This window comes from Octopus bimaculoides, chromosome 27 (assembly GCF_046866305.1).
Source record: "Octopus bimaculoides isolate indiv1 chromosome 27, ASM4686630v1, whole genome shotgun sequence".
Lineage (NCBI taxonomy): Eukaryota > Metazoa > Mollusca > Cephalopoda > Octopoda > Octopodidae > Octopus > Octopus bimaculoides.
The window spans coordinates 15,852,026-15,871,426 of NC_142954.1; the positions used below are offsets into that span (position 1 = coordinate 15,852,026).

Consider the following 19,401-nt stretch of genomic DNA (forward strand, 5'->3'; position numbering starts at 1 on the left):
GTGCTAGACAGAAATGTACGTATGTCGTTGCTATTATGCAAAAGTGTCGTAAGTCCAAAATGTTGCTTTCTTCAGAAAATGAAACAATAGTTTCACCATTCCATAGCAAAACCTTTGTACTACACTTTGACAATTTTTGATATCTTAGTATCTGAAGCAGCTGGAGATGTGATAGTTTGACCGAAAGAACTGGCTATTGCAAGCAAAAATAATATTGAAAGGAAAAAAAAAAAGAACCTCTCATTTGGACATACAACAGTTTAACACAACAACAACTGTGTGTGTATATATTACTCTTTTACTTGTTTCAGTCATTTGACTGCGGCCATGCTGGAGCACCGCCTTTAGTCGAGCAAATCGACCCCAGGACTTATTCTTTGTAAACCTAGTACTTATTCTATCAGTTCCTTTTGCCGAACTGCTAAGTTACAGGGATGTAAACACACCACCATCGGTTGTCAAGCGATGTTGGGGGGACAAACACAGACACACACACATATATATATATATATATATATATATATACGACGGGCTTCTTTCAGTTTCCATCTACCAAATCCACTCCCAAGGCTTTGGTTGGCCCGAAGCTATAGCAGAAGACACTTGCGCAAGGTGCCACACAGTGGGACTGAACCTGGAACCATGTAGTTGTTAAGCAAGTTACTTACCACACAGCCACTCCTGCGCCTATATATACACACACACACACACACAAACATCTACAGGGTGTCCCAAAAGTCAGTGATGGGTTTGAATTTTTAATAACTTCCTTAACTTTACAAACAAATGCATCCTCAGCGTGTGTTAATCACAAGCTAGAAGAGATGTCTTCCTGGGTCTATAAACGTCAGTAGCACTGTCCTGTATAGGACACCACACTCGGATCAGTATTTCATTTACTCTGGATCAGTATTTTATTTATTGACCCTGGAAGAATGAAATGCAAAGTTGAACTTGGTGAAGTTTGAACTGATTAAACAGAGAGCCAGGACTGATATCATGGTCAGCTTATCCAATTATCTAATGACAGCAAATTTGAAGGACATGTGTGGCTTTAGACCCAATCTCGTTGTGCAGCACTTTGGGCAAGGTCTTCAATTATAGCCCAAGGCCAACCAAAGCCTTCAGTGCCTTTGGTTGACAGAAACTGAAAGAAGCCTGTCATGCCTATGTTTATCTGAGCATACACACAAACACACACCCATATATAGATACAGGCATGGCTTTATGATAAGTTTGCTTCCAAACCACATGGTTCATAGTTCAGTCCCACTACAGGATACTTTTAAAGTCGTGTGAGCAAATTTGGTAGATAGAAAGTGTAAGAGGCTCACCGTGTGTGTTTTTGTCTCCCACCACCCACTGACAACCTGAAATAGCAGCCAAATTCCTCTAAAACCACACTATCACTTCAAGTGTCCAAGGTACACTTAAAAGGTGACTGAATAATCAGTTAACCTGAAGACTACACAGTATCTTGATTTGGTAGAAACAGCAGCTTAACATCCCACAAATCAGATGGTCCTGGCCAGAATGCTTTTAGTCAGAAGTCAGCTCGATCAACGTTGAGAGGTAATGGGCATGGTTGGAATGCCTTTAAACACATAAGGCTGCATGGGTGTTCTATCAGAGCTGACCAGGGGCTAAATATGTAAAACAAAATAATTTTCTAAATAATCCTAAAGAAAAAAGTTTTAGCCAAATCCCTACACCCCTCTCATGTAGCTATGTTAATTGCCAAGAGGAGGCACCAACAATGCCTGGTCCCTGACCCACTCATAATATATAGGATGAAGCAGGGGTGGCGAAAAAGGGCATTTTAATTTACAACTAGTGTGCCCCTAAATATAAGTCAAATGAACTGCACTCAGTTCAAAACATTTTGTGCTAGTTTGCCAACCAACTAACCAACCCAACTACCCCTCTCAAGCTAAAATAGACCCTCCAAGAAAAAGGAAGCATTTGATTGGTTTGTTGACTGGAGACAGCCAGTCTGATCACAGATATTCAACATCCAAAGCAGAGAGGAGAAATAAATAGAGAAGACTTCTTTTTTTTTTTTTTAAATCAGTAAACTTGGATGAAAAATGGAGTTCTTTTTATGAATTCATAATATTTATATTAAACTTTTCAAACCTTTTTCTGTTCCCACATGTTAAAGAAATGAGAAAGAGAGAGTGTGGGGGGGGGGGGGGAGAAGGGAAGGAGAGAGTTGGAAGGAGGGATGGAGGGAGGAGGGAGAGAGACTCACTCAGAGTGAGATACACACAGACACACGGTGGGGAGGGAGTTTGAACATGAGAGTTGGGATAGTGTTTTACAGCCAAATAACCTGCCTTTTACCAACAACGAAAATTATGAGCCAACCGACAAATCCAACTTGTGACTCAGCTATGGTAAAAGTTGTTGCAGGGAGGAAGTTGACCGAGTCAAAAGAGTGTTAATTTCTAGGTTTTTATTTATTATTACGTCAGCAACACCAATAATAGAAACAGAGTAATAAAAAGCTTGCTTGCTATGCCAGGGAAACATTTATAAATGTGATTTGCCTCTGGCAAATGAAAAGACACCCAGAAACATAAATCTAAGCATGCAGCCTGTCAAATGTGACTGTTGGAGTACAGCAGAGTGAAATGTCACCTTTCAATGAGTAAATTAACATCCTAGTGCTGCAGCAAGGGCTGTATAGCGACTATTTCATACGTTTGACACAGTCCAATGCATAGGAATAAACCATAAATAAGCTTTCTCTGATGTAATAGAAGCCGTGTCACCCAGGAGAGAGAATATACGAAATAAATCATATTTATCTGCTAAATCAGTCATTGAGTGGTGCAGTGAAAAACCTGCTGAGCCCAGAACACACAGTTCCAAAGACTGCAACTATTCTGTGAAGAAAGGGATACTGTTACATATATAGCTACTAAGTGTATTAAGCAATAGGAATTTAAACAGGATTAAGGGGTCACCAACTGACTGGGGTACACTGAAACTTAACAAGGTGAGTAGAGGTCACTGGGTATACAGGATTAACAGCAGCAGTAGCAATAGTAGTAGTAGTAGTAGTAATAATGACTTCAACTGGTGGTGCTCCAGCATGGCAACAGCCTTAGGGGTGAAATATATGAAGGAATTAGTAATAGTAGTAACATCATTAGCAGGCAAATGCCTTTACATCAAACTGTTCCTAGTCACACACAGACACACACAAAAAAAGAAAGAAAAAAAGGAAAAAAGAGAAGACCCTTGGTTAGGGATGGCTGTGTGCTAAGTAGCTTGCTTCCCAACCATATGGTTCTGGGTTCAGCCCCACTGCATGGCACCTTGGGCAAGTGTCTGCTGCTATAGCCTCAGGCCAATCAAGGCATTGAGGGGATTTGGTAAATGGAAACCGAAAGAAGCCTGCTGTGTGTGTATGTGTACCCTAGTACTGCTTGACAATCAGTGCTGGTGTGTTTATGTCCCCATAACTTAGTGGTTTGGAAAAAAGACCAACAGAATAGTACCAGGCTTAAAAAAAAAATATTGGGGTCAATTCATTTGGCTGAAAATTCTTCAAGGCAGTGGCCCTAGGATGGCTTAACCCGTGCTCTTAACCACTACGCCATATGCCCGTCACCATATTTAGCCTGGAGAGCATAGGAACTAAGAAGAACTGAAGTTTCTGGCAGACAATAAACTTCATCAGAAAGAATACTACGTTTCACTTGAAGGAAGAACATTCTCTGAATAAATTTTCCAATAAAATCAAATAATAATCAAAGCTTCCTTATATCTTATCTGAAAAACAACAAAGGATGTTGGGCAAGAGTGTCTTTCCTTGCAGTTCTAGACATTCTAGAGAGACTAAGGAACTAAAACAACATGCTATTTTGGTGAAGAATTTACACAAACTGCCATGAACAGGAAATGGTTGAAGAAAAGCAGCAGGAGGAAAGATAATAGCTTACCTTTGTGGCAGAAGTTTCTCCTGTGTTTCATTAATGAAAAAGCCAGGTGTGTGCTTCTCAGGATCACAGTCACCATATTTAGCCTGGAGGGCATAGGAACTAAGAAGAACTGAAGTTTCTGGCGGACAATAAACTTCATCAGAAAGAATATTGCGTTTCACTTGAAGGAAGAACATTCTCTGAAAACATAAATTTTCCAATAAAACGTACATCATCAATATTTGTGTGTGTGTGTGTGTGTGTGTGTGTGTGTGTGTGTGTGTGTGTGTGAGTGAGTGAGTGAGTGAGTGAGTGAGTGAGTGAGTGAGTGAGTGAGTGAGTGAGTGAGTGAGTGAGTGAGTGAGTGGGTGAGTGGGTGAGTGGGTGAGTGGGTGGGTGGGTGGGTGGGTGGGTGGGTGGGTGGGTGGGTGGGTGGGTGGGTGGGTGGGTGGGTGGGTGGGTGGGTGGGTGGGTGGGTGGGTGGGTGGGTGGGTGGGTGGGTGGGTGGGTGGGTGGGTGGGTGGGTGGGTGGGTGGGTGGGTGGGTGGGTGGGTGGGTGGGTGGGTGGGTGGGTGGGTGGGTGGGTGAGTGAGTGAGTGAGTGAGTGAGTGAGTGAGTGAGTGAGTGAGTGAGTGAGTGAGTGAGTGAGTGAGTGAGTGAGTGAGTGAGTGAGTGAGTGAGTGAGTGAGTGAGTGAGTGAGTGAGTGAGTGAGTGAGTGAGTGAGTGAGTGAGTGAGTGAGTGAGTGAGTGAGTGAGTGAGTGAGTGAGTGAGTGAGTGAGTGAGTGAGTGAGTGAGTGAGTGAGTGAGTGAGTGAGTGAGTGAGTGAGTGAGTGAGTGAGTGAGTGAGTGAGTGAGTGAGTGAGTGAGTGAGTGAGTGAGTGAGTGAGTGAGTGAGTGAGTGAGTGAGTGAGTGAGTGAGTGAGTGAGTGAGTGAGTGAGTGAGTGAGTGAGTGAGTGAGTGAGTGAGTGAGTGAGTGAGTGAGTGAGTGAGTGAGTGAGTGAGTGAGTGAGTGAGTGAGTGAGTGAGTGAGTGAGTGAGTGAGTGAGTGAGTGAGTGAGTGAGTGAGTGAGTGAGTGAGTGAGTGAGTGAGTGTATTGGACCCCACTCAGTCATGAATGACCATAGGTTTACACCTAGAAAATTACCCTCTGAGCACAAATCCGGGCAAGGCTGTTTATGGAAGACCAGCAGTCGCCCATGCATACCAGCCTCCCTTGTCCATGCCGTGGATGTTATCCAAGGCAAAGGCAAAGGAGCCAATACAGCTTGGCACCAATGACATTGCAACTCATTTCTACAGCTGAATGAACTGGAGCAATGTGAAATAAAGTGTCTCGCTCAAAAACACAACAGACAGCCCAGTCCAGGAATTGAACTCACTACTTTATCATTGTGAGGCTGATGCTCTAACCACTGAGCCTTCACAAAAGATGTTTATCGCACCTAGGTTTCCCAAGCAGTCACCGATCTAAGTACTAACAAGGCTCCACATTGCTTAACTGGTGATCGGACGAGAACTGATGTTTTTAATGTGATGTCTCACACACACACACCCACCCACCCAGCATTAGTCCACATGAACTTGAAGCTTCTGTCACAGACAGATCAGCATGGGGGTCTCTCATGACACGGGCAGCAGCTGTTTCCGAAGAGGACCACCAATGGCGTCTCACTGCTTCAAGAAACAGGGATCACAGTACACTGCTTCCCTCAATCCAGAGACTGCCGCTGCGACACCCGTGGGCGTCCGTGTTCCTCCAGCTCTGGATTGCGGAGTCAAGTGTGCTCTTATCACTGAGAACACAGACTGTCATTGTCGGACACCAATGGACAACAAACATACAATCACTATTTTTCCATGTTTGTATCAGTTGGAAGGAGTTTATTGTGGTAGATTTTCTATGGTTGGACACCCTTCATGTCGTCAACCCTCAATCATTACCAAGTAATGGTAATATTTCCCCAAGGCCAGACATGTTTTTGCAGAATATTGGAAATGAACAACACTGCTTGTATAACAGTGACTCATTTACAACAAACACACACACACACACTGGACATCTTTCAGTTTCCAATCACCAAATCCATTCACATGCCTTTAATTGACTTACAGCTATAGTACAAGACACTTGCTCAGGTTGCAGCACAGCAGATTGAACCCAAAACCAAGTGGTTGGGAAACAAAATTCTTAACCACACAGCCATAGACGTACGTGCGTGCGTGCGTGTGCGTGTGTGTGTGTGTGTACACATATATATCATCATCATTTAACGTCTGTTTTCCATTCTGGCATGGATTGGATGGTTTGACTGAAAACTGGTAAGCTGCACCAGGTCTCAATCTAATTTGGTATGGTTCCTACAGCTGGATTCCCTTCCTAATGCCAACCTCTCCAAGAGAATAATGGGTGCTTTCTACCTGCCACCAGACTGGGTGCTGGTTACAGAACACTAGCATTGGCCACAACTATGGTCTCACTTGGCTTCACAAGTCTTCTCAAACACAGTATATTGCCAAAGGTCTTGGTCACTGCCTCCATGAAGTTCAATCGGTGCTTTTTACATGTCATCAACATGGGTGCAGGTACACAACACAGGCATTGGCCACGATTCCAATTTCACTTGGGTAATATGCTGTCCTTGAAGACCCGTCAAGCCAACATTCGAAGGGTGCTTTTTACGTGCCAAAAGTCTCATACACACACAGCAACTCGTTTACGTTAAGAGGATTGCCTTGATCCCCCCACCATTCAAGGGTGGGGGTACCTGATATATTGGGAACTATTATAGCTACATTCAGTCAAACTACTTCATAAGGCATAAGTATTTTGGGGGGTTTCCCCACTCCTTCTCTAAAACCCCATTGATTTTCAAGTTTTGACAAATAAGGCCCAAAGACAAACCAATACGTGTGTGTGTGTGAGAGAGAGAGAGAGAGAGAGAGAGAAAGAGAGAGAGAGAGAGAGAAAGAGAGAGATAGAGAGAGTGAGAGAGAAAGAGAATATAACCTCATGCATTCACAATCTGTAACTACTAATTGTCAAGAGGAAAAGACCTGCCCATGTTTACAAGCAACGAGATAATTAATTAGATGACCGTGCCTATAATTACTACCTGCAAATCAAACACCATCTCATAGTTAGTAGTTACTAATTACCGAAAAGAAAATATAAAGAAGAAACATTAAAAAAACCCCAAACAACCATCCCACCCTATTTCTAGTCATTAATCTTCTCTGATTGTAGCCCCTGGAAGGAGTGACGAGAACAGGTCGTCATGTAAGCAAAAATAAATTAAAATAAAAACAAAAAAAATTACAAAAACAACAAAAGTCATAGCTGTGTTATTTAAGACAGTCATTTTACAAGCACTTTCAATGGTTCTTGGTTCAGTCACACCGTGTGGTACCTTAGGCCAAGTGTCTGCTATGGCATCAGGGTCGACAAATGCCTCATCAGTGGAATTACACCAACACCGTTTTAACGTTTGCTTTCCTATGCCCTCATGAACTGGACAGAGTCTGTTGAAGCAGATTTTCTACGGCCGGATGCCCTTCTTGTTGTCAACCCTCATGTGTTTCCAAGTAAGGTAATATTTCCCACATGGCCAAACATGTCTTCGATGACTGGAAATGAAGAACACTGCTTGTATAACAGGGACACTTGTTTACAACTATAACATGATGTCATGGTTAAGAGACAGTAATACACATGCACAAACAGTTTCCATCCATTAAGTCCATTAACAAGGCTTTGCTTGGACCAAGGATATAGTATGTGACACCAAATGTGCCAAACTGTGGGACTGAACTCAGAACCAAATGGTTGGGAAGCAAACTTCTTAACCACACAGCCACACCTGCACCTCAAAGATGGAAACTGTGCAGAAGCTGTGAATGTCTTATCTTTTACTTAATTTAGTCATTGTACTAAACCCATACCGGAGCATGTCTTGTTTTTACGTTGTAGCATTAAAAAAACCCAGCAACTTAGCAGTCAGTTCAACAAAAAGAAATCCATGATATAAGAAGCAGACTGAAGTGAGATAAGTATTCTGGGGTCAACATGATTGGCTAAAAACCTCCCCCTCAATGGCGATGCCCCAGCATGGCCACAGTCTAATGACAAACCAGTAAAACAGAACATACTAGAATATAGGTTAGCTATGAATTGTGTTATTTCATCTGGCAAATATGAAATTGAGATGGGGCATCTTGCTCTGTCAGACATCAGGACAATGCCTTACCTTGCTAGCTCTATGAATGTCAATTTTCAAATGAATTTAGAAGAGGAAAACAATCCGTCCTCTGGGTTTGATCATGATCCGTTCAGCAGTTTTGAAACCTGCCTCAAGAATGGTAAACTCTGAGAATATTCACAAAACTTACCAGAGTAACTTCTTGTATCAACTCTTCGGCCACGTCTTCAGGGAAAAATTTGGCTCTGAATTGGAAATCGAGAGGGGTTTCTTTCTTGACATCCTGGCTAGTCACCTGTAAAAGAGCATTTTAATAAAATATTAAATTAAGATTATCAATACACACAGAGATTTACACAAGAACCATGAATATAAGATGTCGAACATTTAACTTGCAGTTAGCACAACACAATCATCTGAACAGATGTTGCAACAAACCACACCTCAATGTGTTCCATTCTCGTTCATGTTTCTTCTACACCAAAATGGAATTTCCCATTGTCAACCACACTACAACAATGTACTGTGGTGTGTTTTTAAAAGAATCTGACGGGACAGGGACAGATTCGGTAATAAAGAACAATTATTTTAAAGATGAACTGTGAAATAGCCTTTACATAAGACAAAAGGCTAAAAACAGCAGCCAAAAATCCTTTAAACCTTTTACCATACAATATTCAATCAGGCCATACCCAGCCCAAATATTCTACCTTGTTTTACATTAAAACTGACCTGATCTGGTCTCAGACCTGCACTACAATGTCCTTCTAAAAATATACAATTACACCAGTGAAACCTCGAAGCTGCAAGATAATGATCGATTAATTCAAAACAATGTGAACAAATAATTCATTTAACAAAGAATGCTAAAGTGTTAAACAGGCCATACGTGGCCCAAATACTCAACCAGTTTTAGGTTCAAACTGGCCAGATCCAGCATCTCTCACCTAACCTACTATGTCATTGTAAAAATAAAGAATCACATAAAATCCCGAAGCTACAAGATGATGCATGATTATAAAAAAAAAAGAAAGAAAATGTGAATAAATAAGCATTACATTCAACAGTGAAGGTGCATGGCTCAGTGGTTAGAGCGTCAAGCTTACGATCATGAATTTGTGAGTTCGAATCCCGGACCGGGCTGCATGTTGTGTTCTTGAGCAAGACACTTTATTTCATGTTGCTCCAGTTTACTCAGCTGTAGAAATGAGTTGTGACATCACAGGTGCCAAGCTGTATCGGCCTTTGCCTTTCCCTTGGATAACACTGGTGGCGTGGAGAGGGGAGGCTGGTATGCATGGGCGACTGCTGGTCTTTCATAAACAATCTTGCCCAGACTTGTGCCTGGGAGGGTAACTTCCTAGGTGCAATTCCATGGTCAGTTATGACCAAAGGGGGTCTCAGCACTCAGCACATTCAACAGAGTAATTTGAATGCTAAAGGGTCTCAGGCTTTAATATGAAAAAATGGTGGATTATGTAGAATACGAAAACAGATCTGTAGAAAGAGAGTTTATGTTAAAAAATGAGCCATGTAACTCCCTATATTATAGCATGACGTATCTGTAAGTCAACAGCAAAAACCTACTTTGACAAATCCCCACCACCACCAAATTAAGAGGGTAACTTTTCCGCAAGTATATACAGCATATCTAAAAATAAAATGAGATAGTTATAGGTGGAAAAGCTTTGTCCAAAGGTCGGCTTGATAAGCAGCTGGGTTAATTGAGATGAAGATGACAGTAAGATCAGATCTAAGTAAAGACTATCAACTGCTAGTCCAGAATTAATATTTGGGTAACCAATAGTTGGTTTGTTTTTTGTGTGTGTTGTGGTCATTAAGAAATGCGGTTATGAAGTCAGTAATATTTATGACCGTTGAAAGAGCACATTGTTAATTTTGTACCCAGTCAATGCTGTAATTAGCCCTTGACAATAAGAGGCAAAAAAAACAAAACAAAGCATTACTGTTATATGCAAATGTGTGTCATGCACAGGAAGAAATACACACTTTAACGACACTGAGTGATGTCACCATCATGTTTAGCAAGATGGGGGAGGGAAGAGGGGGGGGGGGAAGAAGAGAGAGAGAGAGAAACTTCATAAAGTCAGGCATTTTCTTTAATACTTGTTACAAAGATGAAATAATATATTCACAAATTTTTTTTTTTTTATTATTATATATCTTGACATGTATAATTGTTTTTTTTATTTTTTCTCCTCCACCCTAACCACTACCTCCTTGCTCCATTTTTATCCCATCAATAAATCCTATTTTGAATCAATTGTATAAAATTAAAAACCTAGTCTGAGTAATTTATGAAACAATGAAGGACATATGCAGTCGCTTGGCTTGCTAGCGGTAGCTAAACTACCCTCAAATCGCACCCCAACTGTCTTAAATGTTTCTCATATTGCCACCTGCCCTCTTAAACCTTCAAATGCCCTCACCCCCATCTCAACACTCCACCAACGCCCTCAAGTCATACACACTATTTTGAACCTCCTTTAAATCATACCCCTCACCTTATCAAGCTTCACTCGAGACACCACCCCACTCACAACTACAAACCTTGCTTAACCCTTTAGTTTTCAGACTATTCTATCAAACATAATGCTTATTGATTCACATTGATTTGAATTAATCATGCATTATCTCATATCTTCAAGATCTTGATGGTGTAAGTACTTAATGTAGAATAAAATTGTAGGGTAGATGTGAGAGCCTGGATCTGGTCAGTTTGAACATAAAACAGATTAAATATTTTCACCGGATATGACCAGTTAAAATACTAAAGGGTTACATCACAAAGGCAAGATACAACTGGATACACAACTGCAATATCTTATTCGTATTTAAACCAGCACAATCAGGGTCAACCCAAGTGTTAAGCACCAAAACTGACATTTTGTCAGTCATGGCAACAAAGGTCGCAGTTGAGTCGATCAATGGAGCAGCCTGCTCGTGAAATTAATGCGCAAGTGGCTGAGCACTCCACAGAGCAAGTGTCTTGCTCAAGGACACAATGTACCACCAGAAAGCAAACTAACAACCTTACAATTTCAAGTTCCATACCCACAAGTCTCCTCCTCCTCCTCAACAACAACAACAACAGCAGCAGCAGCAGCAGCAACAACAACAACAACAATCCACAGAATATATTTGAGGTGAATTTTGTTGTTTGCTTTTTTTCAGATGCCAACTGGTTCCACCACAACAAGGAAGTTGATGTCACAAACTGGCAGTGACTTGTGCAGCAGACAGACTGGGAACCAATTCCAACAGGTTGACACTATTTTAAATGTTAACACAGCCAATACCTGACGTACCTGCAAGAGGCTGGCAGTGATGGTGGGAATCCTGATAGATTCGGTACCTGGAAGATAAAGAATTGGATGCCTGACAATCCATTCAGGCAGGTAAATCATTCTCCAGAAGACAGCCAACACCAGAGTGAAACGGTGATTGAGAAGAACTGGAGGCCTGACAATCCATTCAGACAGATAGGTCATTCTCCAGAGAAGAGCCAGTACCACACTGAAAGGGTGGGGATATTAAATTGTAGCAAGCAGATGGAATCAGTAGATAGAAGGTAGGTAGCTGGTAGAAACGTTAGCGTGCCGGGCAAAATGCTTAGCAGTATTTCATCTGTCTTCAGGTTCTGAGTTCAAATTCTGCCGAGGTAGACTTTGCCTTTCATCCTTTCAGGGTCAATAAATTTAAGTACCAGCTGCGTACTGGAGTCGATCTTATCGACTGGCCACCTCCCAAAAAATTTCGAGCCTTGTGCCTAGAGTAGAAAAGCACGTTCACTAGAAGGACAGAGCAGGTGTCCCAACCTATATCACCCAGGACTGGTAACTTTATTTTAACATCCCTGAATGGATAAAAAATAAGGATGACCTCAGTGGAATTTCAACTCAAAGCACAGAACAAATAATGAATGGCTATCAACACTGTCAATTTAACAAACCATACGATTACATCAGCTAGTGACCAATGAGAAAAGAACCCTCTACATTGTCACTTAGCTTGCTAGAAATAGTCAAATCTCACACCACTCTCTATTGTCTTAAAAAATGTCATTTTATCCATGTAGTCCAAAGCACATCACTGATTCATTTGTCACTGATCTGGGATAACATTATGCTCAATTGTGAATACTTGATCTGTGACAACAGTTCGGTGATCAAGGATTCTTCTTGAGGACACAAGCACTCCGTTGCAACCATCCACAATGCCGAGCTACCCAGAACACACAAATTGCCATTCATGTTTACATCGCTATATTCTGAGGCTGGATGTTTTTGATATGGATTAACATACATGTAACCCATCAGCATGCCACAAGCAAGCAGAAAAAAAATACAAAGATGTTTGAGCTGAACAAACAACACAGACAAATGTAATTTTTTACTGATCATTATAATTAATTTCACTTCAAATATTATTCCAGCCATGAAGCAATATCATGATATTTGGTGTCATGTGGGTAAGTTAGGAAGAGAACTTGTGATCTCTGAAAGATATATCATCGACAGAGGCAGTATTAATACCAGAAAGAAATATTTAACCCCACTTAAGTGTGGATGTTCTGCTGGAACAAACTATACTGTGAAGGCATGTGACCTAGTGGTTAGGCTGTTGCACCCACGATTGCTAGATCGTGGGTTCAATTCCCTGATTGGGCGGCGCATTGTGTTCTTGAGCAAAACACTTCATTTCATGTTTCTCCAGTCCCCCTTTCAATCAGTAAGGGCTGTTGGCCTGCTCTCCTAACCAGCAGGGTGGTGCCATTTGAAAGCAAAAACAATGCAAAACACATTGTGACCAGCGATGTGTAACGTCTGATCAGTCATGTGATCACGTGATGCTACAGTAGTTACCATGAGAGAAACCTTCACATTGGCTTTTGATGCAAAATGCACTCCTGTTTCATATCGCTAGTGGGGAGATAAATCTCCACCATCTCCAGCACCACCAGGTCACGTGATTTCAACCTTCCGTGGTCTTGTTAGTGGTAGTCACTCAATCGCTAGAGACAGCAGCAATTCATCACCCCACCAATGATCTATAGATTGACAGTGCCAGAACAGACGCTGGTGTTGCAATCTTGAAAAGTGGCAAAATTATTGGCAGTTGACATCTGGGTTAATTTTAGTAACAAATCAAACATTTAAGATGCATTAAGAATTTCAATTTTAGTGTTTATCCATGCTACTGCTTTTACACCTGTTAATTTTACCTGGAAAGATCAGCTAAAATTACATAATTTTTTTACATGCATGAAAAAGATTAAAGTTACAAGCAAATATTGTGGACACCCCTCTTGAACTTGAACAATTCCAAATAATGTGAATAAATAAGCATTACATTTGACAGATTAATCTGAACACAAAAGGGTTAAACAACATACTACATCCACGTTGCAAATGCTTAAAAAACTTTTTTTTAAAGCATTTCTGTAAATATTTCCACCAGTCCCAACTGACTTAAGGAATGGTATTTGGATGGCAGCCACTTAACACCGTGAAATCAGAGATTGTCCCGATAACATTCTTTAGATTCGGTATGCTATGTTTATCTTGACAGCCAGCTGAGGTATTGAAGCAGTGAAGAATTAGAATTTGGTGTTCAGCCCAAATAAATACACGCGCCATACTGCATCTGAGCTCAATATCTATCAACTGGTTGTTCAATACACTTTATAAAGGCTTTGACATGTTCTCGTATCCCCAGGATTAGTCAAGACTAATCCACTTCTATAATGTTAGACACGAAGGGAGATAATACCTGCTGCAAGTTAACAAAGACAGATAAGGGGATGTAAACAAGGCCATCAGTTCCTAAATGGACAGAGAAAGGAGAAAACCTTGCCCTGGTCATAGGTTAGAAGAATCTGCTAGATATAGCAGCCAAGTGATCTTAAATCAAAATCTACTGTTCTAAAGGAAAGACACACTGAACAGTGTAGTCCCAGTTATACATACACAGCTAGAAAACCTTCAAGGCTGACACGTGACTAAAAAGCAGGTACCTAATCTATTGATTCTGGAGGGATCAATTAAAATGCTGGAGAGCATGATCAAGGTTGGTCGCACATCACATCCAAGGTTAGGAATAAACCCAAATATCAATATATTTGTAGCACAATGTCATACTGGGGGATGGGGGGAGGTTAACAGTCTTAATTGATCTGTTGGTAAAACTTTAAAAGAAACAAAAAAAGCTTAGTATTTAAACTTCTTAATTTCCTGTATGATACAATAGCATGGGGGGGGGGCATCAGTCAAAGGGTTCTGCAGACTTACCTCGATTTTCATTTTGGAGGAAGTGAGGAATTCTCTGAAGTAAAGGGTTACAAAACTTATCTTTTCTATCACTTATTTGTTCCGAAAAGGAATCATTACAGAAAAATAGAAATCTTTGAAGGGTCATTACACTAATAAACACACACACACCAGTTCTATTTCACTTCTTCATTATTATTCAACAATTGATTAGTTATTTAACCAACTAATCAATGGATTAAACATTCAGTCAATCCATTAATCAGTCAGGTTTGTCAAAGTTCTTTCATCACAAGCACAAATGATTGACCAATCAATCAATTAGTTGATTAAAATAGTTATCCACTGATAAATAATAAAGAGATGAAGTAGAACTCGTTGTGTGTATTTGTTTATAGGAATAACAACTCTCCCGAGATGCAGCAACATTTTTTTCAACACTTGAGTTCACATCAAGAAATAAAAAATGCATCAGCCTGCAGCCTCCCACCTCATAGTCATCCATCGCAAGCGCTGGTACTGACATGTCCTCTGTCTCCCACTAGATCATCCTACCAAGGCTTTACTTTCATTTGATGTGGCGGTTGCAGGCTGTAAGAGGCCTTGTGGGAGGCCCCGGACCAGCAGGCTGGACGTGGTCAAGGAGGATCTCCAGAGGCTCAACATCACTTTGGAGGATGTAAGGGGGCTGGCATGGGACCGCCAGCAATGCAGAGCACTAGCAGACCTGGTTGGTTCTATGCATGATGGCATCCCTGGCACCATTAAACTGGGATGACCCCAGTTCCATCAAGCAAAGCTAAATACAAAAATGAATTACAGTAATTGTTGGGAGAAATGGAACAGGTAATAATATGTCAACCTTCCACAGAAAATAAGTTCCATCCTACTAAAAGCAGCCAAATTCCTCATCTACAGATGATGCCAGAGAAAAATTGGGAAGAGTCATAGCTAATGTGTTTAGCCCTTTAGCATTCGGATTACTCTGTTAAATGTAACGTTTGTTTATTCAGATTGTTTTGAATTTGGGTTAGATGGTTTGACAGGAACTGGTAAGCCAGACGACAGCATCAAGCTCCACTGTCTGCTTCAGCTGTAAAAGCCATGCCAAAGCAGACAGTGGAGATTGGAGCAGTCCACTGGCTTACCAGCTCCTGTCAAACCATCCAACCCATGCCAGTATGGAAGAAGGACATTAAATGACGGCGATATCTCATAGATTTTAGATGTCAATAATGTGATTGTTTTTAGAATGACATTGTAGGGTAGGTGTGAGAAGCCAGATCTGGCCAGTTTGAACATAAAACACAAAATGTGGGCCAGATATGACTGGTTTAAATGTTAACAGGTTAATCATTAATCTGCTCAATCAGAACAGACTGGGGTGGGGTGCAGAACAAAGGTAACACGATAACTAAAAACTTACCTTCTTGTTAAGTTTCAACCAGGTACCAAACCCTTTGCTGTCTTTATATTGGAGACCAAAGAACCAAATTTCTCGAAGACCAATTGTTTTCACGACCTACAAATTACAGAAACAAAGATTAGATTAATTATCATTTGCAGATTAATTACAAATTATTAAGTTTCCGACATACGACAAGATAGCTTCATAAAACATCAGTTATACGTTTTAAGAAGGTCAGCTGAGAGAGTCGCTATGGTGGTGGATAGATTGTCAACCATTATGGATGAGTAACTTATACTAGTGGAAAAGGATAGATTATCAACTGTCATGGATGAGTAACTCACAAGTGTGGAGTGGGATATAAAGGGGTGTTGGGAATGATATGATAGTAGAGGGGGAGATACAAAGGAGGTGAACAGCAGATGCAGTGAACCATGAATGCAGTGTGTGGAGGGAATGTGGGGTGTACGTGGTGGTGGGGAGGGCAGTAACTGGTATTGCAAAGAGTTCGGGTATGTGGAATATGTGGTTTGTGATAAATATTTCAACTCTGAGTTCAAACTATGCCAAGGTCAAGTTTGTTTCCCACCTTTTTTTTCTACTGCTGACTTTCTCTCTTCAGGAAATCAGCTGTGGTCAAGCCAGGAAGAAGAGGTTGAACTCAGCCAGGTCTGAAAACATTCAACGCAAACCAAATGCAACAGAGGCACCCCTATACAAGTCCTAGTTGAGATCTCGGGGCAAGTTAAGCTATACTATTGAGACCTTTGGAATTCAACAAGGAAGTCGAGTAGTCACTCCTTAACCTTCTAGAGATAGCAGCCAAATCTCCCTCTAATCACATTCTACTGTCTTACAAAAAAAAAAAAAAAAGAGACAGATTCACTAAAGCAATTTAAGATACACTGCCTGAAAACAAAACAGGATGTTCATGGATGGAATGCCTTTTTTGATATTAGGGCCACTTGATCACAGCTGAACTAGGGTTAAACAATCTATATGGGAGTGCTTCAATGCGTACACTCATCTTGCTGGAAACAGCAGCCAAATCTCCCATTAAATCATACACTACCATTCTGAAAATAGAGAGGCATCCTAAATAATGTAGTTATGAATATCAGATGGGGTGGTCCTGGTTGCAGCTGACTTAGGCTAAACAACCATTGCTAACTTGGAAAACCATGTTAAAAATAATAACTAGTTATTATTATGTTACACCTGTGTTGAACCTGAAATATGTTCTGGGGACCAAATTTCTTACCACACAGCCATTCCTGCATGTCGTTTTAAGTCTAAGGCAACATAACAGTTAGGATGACAATTTTTCTGTTCTGTGGTAGTAGCTCCCCCCCCCTCATCCAGGATGCTACATTGTGAGACACAGTAGCAACTTGGTGTTGTCAGCTACAAGCCCAGGTTTTGCTACTTGTCAGGTCGAGAAAAGCAAAGTGCCAAAGGTATTGGCTGCTCTCCAACAGGTTTATGGCAAAGCCTGTGGCAGCAGAAACCTCCGACGTTCTTGGCCCTTGGTCCATATTCCTGCTCATCACTATCAAGGCAGAGGTGGCTGTCCGTGAGTGTGAGCCTTGTGAGTCAGAGTGACTGTTCCAGCCCATCTCCCTCGTCATCCTCTAGAAAAGGGGTTCTCAACCATTTTTTTTTTTTACCTATGGACTCTTTTGATTACTATTTTACATGGGTGGACCTGCATAACCATTCAACGTTTAAAAAATCCTATTGTATTTTTATAATTTTATGAAGAATTGTATAAAAATAGTTAAAATGGATCTAGTTCAAAACGGGGGCGCCAGTATTTTCTTAACGCAACACTTTGAAACTTGGGACACTGGTAGAATGTGTCGTATAAAACATCTTTTTCTCTTAGTCTTCTTAAGAAAAATTATTATATTGCAACTTATTTCATGTTAAAGTTGTCGTATTTCTGTAATTTCAACCAATGACTGACGTCCATTCAGCCGTAAAAATTTAGTGCTGACTACGTAAACAAACGATTCCCAAACGATTCTGGCGGTGATAAAATTATTATTTCCTTGTCAAAAAATGGCTGAAGCATATTGGCAGTAGCTAATAAACCTTTCTATTATAGGCACAAGGCCTGGTTTTTGAGGTTAGGGTTAGGGCAAATGTTGTACACATACAGTTCAGGCAGACGTTAACGAAATTATATTAAAAATAGAACGAAGGAAAACGAACACACGTGTGTTGCCTCTCTGCAAAATGTCAGAAGTAATTGAGATTAAATACGCTTTACACCGCTTAAACTGCCAAAGGAGTAACTATAAACAGCTGAATACTTGTCAGTGATTGGTTGAAATTATCGAAATAAGACAATTTTTTACATGAAATAACTTTGAATACAAAATATTTTTTCTGTTCTATAACACAAAATAGATAAGTATACGAAGTTTGAAAGTCTTTCGGTACCAAAAACACTACATAAAACATAAATGAAAACTGGTGCCCCCGTTTTGAACTAGATCCGTTAAAATATTTTGTATATTGTAGAAGCATGACTGATGTATTGCATAAACTTTTCTGAAGCAGTTTTTTTCATGGCCCCTGAAAAATAACCATAGATCTTCAGTTTACTATATTGCATCTGTGGACCCCAAAAATCTTATATGGACCCTAAGGGTCCATATAGACCCCAACTGAGAACCTCTGCTCTAGAACACCACCTCCATTTTGTCTACTGGGGCCATAAGAAATGTCTCTACATTGTGAGGCAAGATTTTTCAAAATTAACTCAAAACCGTTTTAAGAATGATTTTTTTTTTTTGCACTGCGTATTTCATGTTTTTTCTTCTGTTTATTTGCAGATAAATGTCCTTAGTGAATAGGTCGAAGGTAGAGATCACACAGCTTTGCAAGAGAAGAGTCAAAAACAGCCAATGGAAACAACCAAAACGGAGAAACAAGATTCATTTAATGTTACAAAATTAGTATGAAAGACATTTTCATCAGCAACCAAGCTAGGAGGTTAGTAGTCACCACTGTACAACCACCACGACTAGTAGCAGTAGTAGTAGTGGTGGTGGTGGTGACAACAGTATTGTTTTTAACACTACAAACTGACCTTTTATCTTGCTTTTACACAGCTTCCTGAAATACTCAAGTGTTTAGGATGTGCTGTGGTTCTTCAGTTTAAAACAAGGAAAGAACTTGATAATTATCACAAAGCTGCAAAACCACTCATACAGTGTGTGAGAGAGAGAGAGAGAGAGAGAAAGAGAGAGAGAGAAAGAGAGAGAGAGAGAGAGAGAGAGAGGGCAAGTGAGTGTAAGTGTGTGTGTGTGTGTGTGTAACAAAGACTGAGTAAGAGTGAGAGAGCAAGAGTGAGTGAGTGCATAAGCTAGGGTGTGTGTAAATTTATAGGCAAAAACACAAAGTGAGTGAGTATGAATATACACAAAACCTTAGTGTGTATTTGTATATCTAAATTACAAACGAAAAATTTCTCGAGTATACTATAAAAAAAACAAAAAGTATAATAAAAAAAACATTGCCCTATGTTTTCACAAGAGTGCTACAAGACATGTTAGTAGACGATTGT

At 40.5% G+C, this 19,401-nt stretch overlaps 1 protein-coding gene across 14 annotated transcripts in view; it reads right to left on the minus strand.

The window, feature by feature from the left end:
- Positions 1–19,401, minus strand: part of LOC106868560 (moesin/ezrin/radixin homolog 1) — a 137,751-nt gene that overhangs the window by 36,710 nt on the left and 81,640 nt on the right. For all 14 annotated transcript variants that reach the window (XM_089343210.1, XM_089343202.1, XM_089343206.1 and 11 more), the window contains 3 exons: positions 15,846–15,941; positions 8,320–8,424; positions 3,951–4,129 (listed from right to left, as the gene is read on the minus strand). In XM_089343210.1, coding sequence (XP_089199336.1) covers positions 3,951–4,129; positions 8,320–8,424; positions 15,846–15,941 — 380 coding nt within the window. The remainder of the gene's footprint in view (positions 1–3,950; positions 4,130–8,319; positions 8,425–15,845; positions 15,942–19,401) is intronic.